We start from the raw sequence: 7,556 nt of genomic DNA on the forward strand, positions 1-7,556 counted from the left end.
AGCTGTGTCTCATGCTCTGAATATTCCCAAGGCACTCGCTATCGTCGGATGTCGTCTGACTGTCTCTCGGTTGCTGTTTGTTTCTGTGGTTGCACGTTGATAAGGTATCTGGTTATGTCTTGCAGCCCTCAGAATCCAAGCCCAACGTCACCCCTCTCACCGTCCTGGCCCATGTTCTCCGCGCCATCAAGTCCTATGCCCACCTCCTCTACGTCCAGCGACTCATCCCCCATCAGGTCTGTTGCGGAATTTGCTTGGCTTTCTGTTGCTTTTGCTATTTTCTGTGTAATTTACTTGGTTTCCCTCACTTCACTTCCCTTCCCCCTTTGCATCCTGCTCAAACTCCCCTAGTGCAGCTATCTGCATTCAGCAAGAGAGGAGCTTTCAAACATCTCCTGCCCCAGGAGAGGCTCCTGGCACCCCTGTGGCACCCGCTTGCCCCCGGTGGGTGCCGCCAGCACATGCAGCCCTGGGCCGTGCGATGCTCAGGCTGGCGGCAGTCAGCACTGGCAGGTCATGCTGACGGTGAATGGAGTCACTTGTGGTTTCTGTGGGTTTTGCCCAGCCATGTCAGCTCCCTGCAGCTCGCTTCGTTCGTCTCTACAACAGGTAAGCGAGGTACTGTCATCCCAGCTGCTGCCGGGAGGTGCAGATGTCTGTAAAATGCCGTGATACCACATTTTCTGGCCATTCTCTTTTTCTTAGCTGGAATGTGAGGGAGGTAAAGGATATGGTGCAACACAGACGTTTGCCTGCATTTAGCCCATGTCTCAGGCACTGGGGCATTGCTGGAACAGATTGGTCCTGCAGGCCATGGGTGGACCGGGGTGGGTTCCCTGGAGCAGGTTGGCACCGCACAGGGCAGCAGCGGTGAGGACTCACCAGCGAGAGCCCTGCACCTGCAGCGTGCAGCTCGCTGCCACGTGCGCTGCCCCAGAGCTTCTGGCACTGGAGCTGCACCACGAGCAGCTCCCTGGTGCCTGTGCTGCGGGTACCGGGGATGCTCACATGGGGGAAGCCGGGGTGGTGCCCTCGGACAGGGTGTCCTTCCCCTGAGCCCATCCCTGGCCCAGCAGAACGAGGGGCTGCCTCGTCCCCACAGCTGCACTCCTGGCACGGCACAGCAAAGCCTCTCGTGGGGAGACGTGTCAGACCTGTTTGTGCATTGCAGGCACAGACCCAGCTCTTCCCCCACACCTACAGCCATACACGTTGCCTGTACAATGTCTGCCTGTTCGGCAGGGTTATTTATGTGTTTTGGTACACGTCTGCAGAGCCCGACAGCGGTGTAATATCATCCCAACAGCCTTCTTCCTCTGGGGGAGAGAGGCTCATCATCCCCGAAACCGCACAGGGGCACATGGGTGATACTCCTCTGAGTGCTTTGCTGGCTGCGTGCCATGCTTGGAGGCAAAAACTCAACACGAGCCATCACCAGGATCCCAGCTCCTCGGTCCCTGCAAGCCCGGCAGGGCTGCGCAGGGCGTGGGCGCAGCACCAGTGTCAGCCCCGAGCGCAGCGGGTGAAGGGGGCTGGGGCACGGCGTGCTGCACGGGGCTTTGGGAGGAGAAACACTAACTGGAACAGTGTGAGGTAGGAAGCCAGAAAATGGCTTTTTGCCTGACGGTCTCCACAAATGCTATGCAGGAGAAGAGGAGAGGAGAGGAGAGCCTCCCAGGCAGCCCAGGCCCCTCGTTTAGGCAGCGGTGCCCATACCAGGCTGCAAAGCGTTTTGCTGCTGCTCGCATCAGGCGGCTGGAATTCAGATAGGAAAAGCCTCGACTAAGGGGCTGTGCTCACAGCAAAACCAAAACCATTCGCAGCTCCCCTGGTTTGTGGTTTCTGTGTGAGCAAGAACCACTTTCGCCACGAGGTGAGAGTGTGCTGGTTATACGGGGCCCACCCTGAGAAAGCTGAGCGCTGTGTAGTCCTCAGAAAGAGAAAAGACCACGAAACCACCGGCTGGGAATGGTGGCGCCTTGCTGGTTATGCCAGTGCTGGGGGCACTTCCCTCACTTCGCTGGGGCGGGCTGCAGCCAAACAGCCCAACGCGGCTCTGGCTGCGGACAGACAGACAGCGCGGTCTGGAGCTGCTGCTGGTGTCTCAGCTGCCACCCCCCCTGCTGGGACACTGGCCGGGGATGAACAGGGGGGGACCGGGGCATGGGGACAGCTCTGCCGTGCGGGTGCACTCCTGGGCTCCTTCCTCCCCTGCACCCGCCAGCAATCGGCCTCCACTTCTGTCCCCGTCGGCTCTGAGGCGCTCCCCTGCGCAGCGTGGGCACGCAGACTCCTTCCCAGTGGAGCCTAATGGTTGTTAAATCTTTTTTGTCTTCAGTCTCTAAAGAAGCACAGCAAATTCTTCATGGACTTAGTTATTTTTCCATTTTGAAATACCCTTCCCCAGGTGCTAATTCTTCCTCCTGAAATTGGACAAGGAGCTCTCTGGCAGTGCTGGGCTTTGGCAGCTCCCTGGTCTGGTCTGCAGCGGGTCGCTGATGGCCCCTGCTGCCTGCCTCCACTCAGCGCCTGCCCGGCAGCCCTCACCTCCCCGCAGGGACCCACGAAGCATTGCCAGCCCTCCACGTACTCCTGCCCCAGGCCTGGAGCTCTTGGAGGGGAGCTTCACCTCCACGGGGTCCTTCTTGCTCCTCCCTGTGGCAACCTTGGAACCCTCGAGGGCAGGGGCCCGGGGACCCTACAAGGAGCAGGAAGGGGCAGCTTTTGTGTATTGACCAGAGTACGGTTTTAATGCCAGTAAATGCTTTCTTTCTGCAGCTCGCCATTGAGGAAGGCGCGAGCTTTGTACGCCTGCAAGGCAGAACACGACTCGGAGCTCTCCTTCACGGCAGGCACCGTGTTTGACAACGGTGAGTGCCCGCTGCGCCCCCGGGGAGCGGGGCCAGGCGGCTCTGGGGCTGGGGTCCCGGGGGGCCGGCTGCCAGAGCTGAGCCCTGAGCAAGGGCAGGGCACAGTGGGAGGGCAGCGGGTGAACTGGGGCATTGGTGACATGCCGTGAGGTTCGTGTCCCTCTAATGAAAGTGGCATTGCCCCTCGCTGGCAGCCTTTGGGCTGGAGAAGCGCTGCGGGAAGCCATCGGGCTCGTGTCCACCAGCACTGAGACTGCGGCTGCCAGCCTGGGCAGCAGGTAGCAGGAGGCTGTCCCGTGTTTCCGAATGGACTTGTTCTCTGACAGCATCTCTCATTTCATGGAGATGTGAGAAACTGCAGAGCCAGTGTTAACAGTAACGTGAAGAAAGCTGCAGAGAACGCCAGTTGGCTATTAGTTATTTTAGCACCGAGTTTTGCAAATTATTGGTTTTCCTCCTGCGACCCAGGGAATAATTTGTACTCAAAGTTCATGGGTTTCCTTTCAATCCTGTGCCTAATGACTATCCCATTTCCACCACTAGAAGTCCCATGAAAGAAGAAAGCAGAAATGCTTGAAACAGGCGTTAAATCCAGGGTGTATCTTGCCTTCCTTTTTATATCTGTGCTGAAAAGAGCCGGCCATCCAGTCCTTTTTTTAGGCTCAGTGTGAAAACGACTTTTTCAAGACCGTGATTTAATTCATCCTAGGGGAGATGTGTAGAAGGGGGGTGAATGGGCGGGAGCCTCCTCCTGTCCCCTGTGGGGCACAGGACCCCGACGAGCCGAGATGCCCGCTCTGCCACCTGGGTGGAGGTGGCTCGGTGGCACGGAGGGCACGCCGAGGTGTCCCAGGCTGTGCTCACAAGCACGAAGTGCCTGCTGTGACCTGAAGTGCCACGTACCAGCACGAGGTGGCTGACTGACAGCAGCGTTTACCAGGGAACCGTTCCCTGATAGTTTTCGGGGTAGGAGAGATCAGTTTCCAAGTACCAGCACCGGAAATATTCTATGCAGTTGCTGTGATGTTTCGTACGGGAGATGGAAAAGTAGTGAGCGTTTTTTTCCTCTGGATACTGAGAATTGGAATAGGTGGCCTCTGATTAGTCAGGTTTTTGGAGACGACGTTAATGAGCATAGACTTTCTGTTTCCTGCATCAAGGGAAAGAGACTGTGCCCCATGGACAAGAAGTTCTGGTTTAGATATAATCCCAACGTAAAGAAAAGTCTTCTTGCTACTTTCCAAGTAGTTCTTGGCTTTTATATGCTAAGCATTGTCATTTGGGAAACTGCTACCCCATGCACTGCTTTTGCCCTGGGATATATCTGAGAACATGGCAGAAAAGGGAAGAGAATTAATACATGCGAATTCAAGAAAATACTTTTCCTAAGCAGCACCATAGATATCTCATAAATAAACATGGTCTCCCCTTTGGGAGCCCGTGGGAATTAGAGCAGCTAGTAGGGGAACAAGTTTGAATTAAATACATTGTGTTTGCTAGATAAAAATCAATGGATTATTCAGGGGAAAAAATATACAGCATGTTCTAATCACTTAGCAGCGTAGCCGGGGCTCACGTTAGCTGGGGGAAGTGAGTTCGAAACAGCTCGGCCAGAATATTATTGTGATGGAGGGGGTTACAAAACCCAGTGGCAGCGAATGGATCTCGGAAATACTTAGAGAGCTGGATTTTGGCTTCAGGGTTCCCTGAGGCTGTACGTGGCAGGGCAGCATCTAAGTCTGACGGGGCAGGTGAGGTGCCACGAGGCGCACCGTGCCCACGCCGTGCCTAACACCGAGCGTTGAGGTGTTGGAGTCTCCCAGCTGTAGCTCTGTGAGACGCAGGCTTCCAGCAGCCCTCGGGCACCTATCGCTGCCTGCCCCCGTGGCAGTGCTGCTGGGAGAGGTGTCCCTGGGCACAACTGGGGGCGGTGAGGGCACCACGGGGTCAGCAGGGGCTGCTCCCAGCCTGCAGGCGCCCCTGCCGTGGAGAGCTCCCTGTTCGGAAGCAGTGAGCCCCCGCTGCCGACAGGTACTGAAGGCTTTGTGCTGGCCTGTAGGGAAGCTGCATTGCATTCGTTTCCTAATTTTGTAATAGAGAATAAAATTCTGCTCCCTACCTGTTTGCGTGCCCCGCTTTATCTGACAGTGTCCAGGCAGGAATAAATGGGGACATGAGCGATTCCTTAAGGGAGAGCAGTCGCTGGAACTCACATGACTTTCCGCTAAAGCACTTTGCCAAGCCATTTGCTGCGACCAGAGGGCTTGCTCAGATGCACACAGACCATTTACAATTTCTTTTCTCTTGGTGGACGTTGGCAGGGGCACTGTGAAGCCAAAGGAATTTTGGAGAAGGTTTTCCAGGGGCTTTCCTGGTGGCAGGCAGGAGGTGGTGCATTTCCTCTGAGCTGGCCGTTAGCCTTTGGTGTTATAAAAGCCCAAAGAGAGTGAGAGGGGTACAGGCGTGGGGCATAAAGAAAACCCCGAGATGAGTAAACCTAGGAGCCAGGACACTTGCTAGTAAAACGAGTTGGTCTGCTGTGGCTTGACTCTTTTTTGTTACCACATTGCCACCACGTTATGGTACTAATCCTCTGCGGGCATCTCCAGTGGTGATGGACTTTGCCATACTGGTGCAGACTGGTCACTGCATTGATTCATGGATAAGAATCCCAACCCCTCTCCCATTCCGTTGCTGTCCCCAGCCCTTCCTGGGGCACACTGGGTTGGGGCAGGGCCGGGGGGGCCCAGAGGCTGCGGGCAGGAGGGACGAGGGGCAGGCGGCCGGGACAGATCCTGCACAGCCCACGGTGGAGCCAGGCTGTGTGGTAACGCGCTTTGTTCTCCTTCTCTCCCCAAGTTCACCCATCCCAGGAGCCCGGCTGGTTGGAAGGGACCCTCAACGGGAAGACGGGATTAATCCCCGAAAACTACGTGGAGTTCCTATAACTCGGGGCGCAGGACGCGGCCCCGCTGCGCGTTACATGGTATCCATGGCAAGCGCTGGCTCGCGTGCTGCAGACCGTTTTGCTCCTTGCCTCCGAGGGCGTCCCCACGGCCACGGCCACGGCCACCGGCGGCTGCGTGGATGCCACCACGCGGGTCCCTCCGTGCTCCGCGGCGCCCGGGCCTGCAGGAGGCTCGGGGAGGTCGCTCGGCTCTCCCAGCATCGTGCAGAGGCAGGCGGTGCCTGAAGGCCACGTCCCCTGTCCGGAGCTGTTGCAGCAGCGAGGAAAGCAGCAAAGCAGCAGCCCGCAGGCTCGGGGGGGCTACGCCTGCAGAGTGTGAACCCGCGCCTGGCCGCTCACCGCTGCCGTGAGGCTGCCCGCGGAGGAGCAGCAGCTGGAGCTGCCGGCACGGATCCTGCCCGGTGGAAGGAAGAGCCTTCAGCACCGAGGAGCCCTTTGCTCCCCAGCCATTCCCCGCGCTCCGTCAGCCAGCACGATGTGGTGGGGGAAGGTGCTCGGGGCTGGCAGCAGAACGCAGGCTGCTCTGCGGCGGCGTCCTGCGTGACACCCAGCTTCCCTCCCCGCCTGGGCGCAGCCTCACCCATGTCTGCACCCACACCGGGCACACATCCTGCCCGGCACAGCGCCGGGTGCCAGGGCTGGGGGCGGCTGGGTCCCCACCAGGGGACATTTGGGACCAAACCCCTCCAACTTTTTCCAGTTTTTTCTTTTTCTTTTCTTTTCTTTTTTTTTTTTTTTTTTTTTTTTAGATTTAGATTTATGCAGGGTAAACATCTGTGATCTGTGCAACCGGCATTTCCTTCCTGGAGGGCAAGATGCAGCTCCAGATAAATACTACTTCTTTTGTCTGACTGGCTGTTTTGTATCTCCACTTCCCAATGCACATTGCAGGGGGAGACATCCAAGCTTTGCGAATGCCCGGGCCGCTCTCGTGCCATTTTGGAGCTGCATTTGCTACTCGCCACCGTTGCTTTTCAGGTGGTCTCTGTGCTTGCAGCCTGGCGTGTCGTCTGTCTGTGCCAAGTCTGTGCAGTGCTGGCTGTGCGAGGTAAATTATTGCCGTACCCCCGGAACATCCATCGCTGGTGTAGCCAACCTGCAGCAAACAAAGGAGGAGCCCCTCGGCTCCATCCCCACTGCGCCTGCCTCCAAAAGGACGCTCGTGCCTCCGTGGACAAACCTCTCGCTGTTTCGGGTCGTTTTTAAGAGGGAGTGGGGGGGGAGAAAGAGCCCTGTGTGCCTGCAGAGCTGGACCTGCCAGGTACCCTGTCAGGAGCTGAGATGATTATATTTTGTAATAGAAAATCCTGAAAGAAAATGCAGCCTGTGGGCAGAGAGACTGTTGTGTAGAAGTGACGCGATCGCACACTGGTGAAAATGGGTGTCTTGTCTTTTTGTAATAATTTTAAAGACTCTGAGTGACTGAATCGCTGTATGTGTCACTTTTTATTTTTGAAAGAATTAATGTATAAATAGAGTATCTTAAAATATAATGAGGGAAAGAGCTATATTTGATATTTTTAGAAGACCTGTAATAAGAGAAGTGAAGGACATTTGAAACCGACTACAGAAAGAAAAAAAAAGCCTTGCAAACACACACATCCACAAACACCCTCTGGGCCTTCGCTTCTCTGTGTGCTTTGTGGTGTCACAGAAAGGACAGAAACTGAAATTTCAGACCTCTTTAAGATTCATTCGCAGTAATTAAATTTCCTGGA

General features: G+C 56.1%; 1 protein-coding gene across 3 annotated transcripts in view; it reads left to right on the plus strand.

Annotated features, from left to right (window-relative positions):
• ARHGAP26 (Rho GTPase activating protein 26) overlaps positions 1-7,223 on the plus strand; it is a 120,735-nt gene extending 113,512 nt beyond the window's left edge. For 2 of the 3 annotated variants that reach the window (XM_084295145.1, XM_084295146.1), the window contains exons 21-23: positions 126-236; positions 2,779-2,870; positions 5,730-7,223. In XM_084295145.1, the coding sequence (XP_084151271.1) occupies positions 126-236; positions 2,779-2,870; positions 5,730-5,818 (292 nt within the window). In that variant the 3' untranslated portion in view covers positions 5,819-7,223. The remainder of the gene's footprint in view (positions 1-125; positions 237-2,778; positions 2,871-5,729) is intronic. The other variant, XM_084295147.1, reaches the window with a different exon arrangement.
• Positions 7,224-7,556: the final 333 nt, after the last annotated feature.

The sequence above is a fragment of the Netta rufina genome, assembly GCF_964035555.1.
Source record: "Netta rufina genome assembly, chromosome: 14".
NCBI lineage: Eukaryota > Metazoa > Chordata > Aves > Anseriformes > Anatidae > Netta > Netta rufina.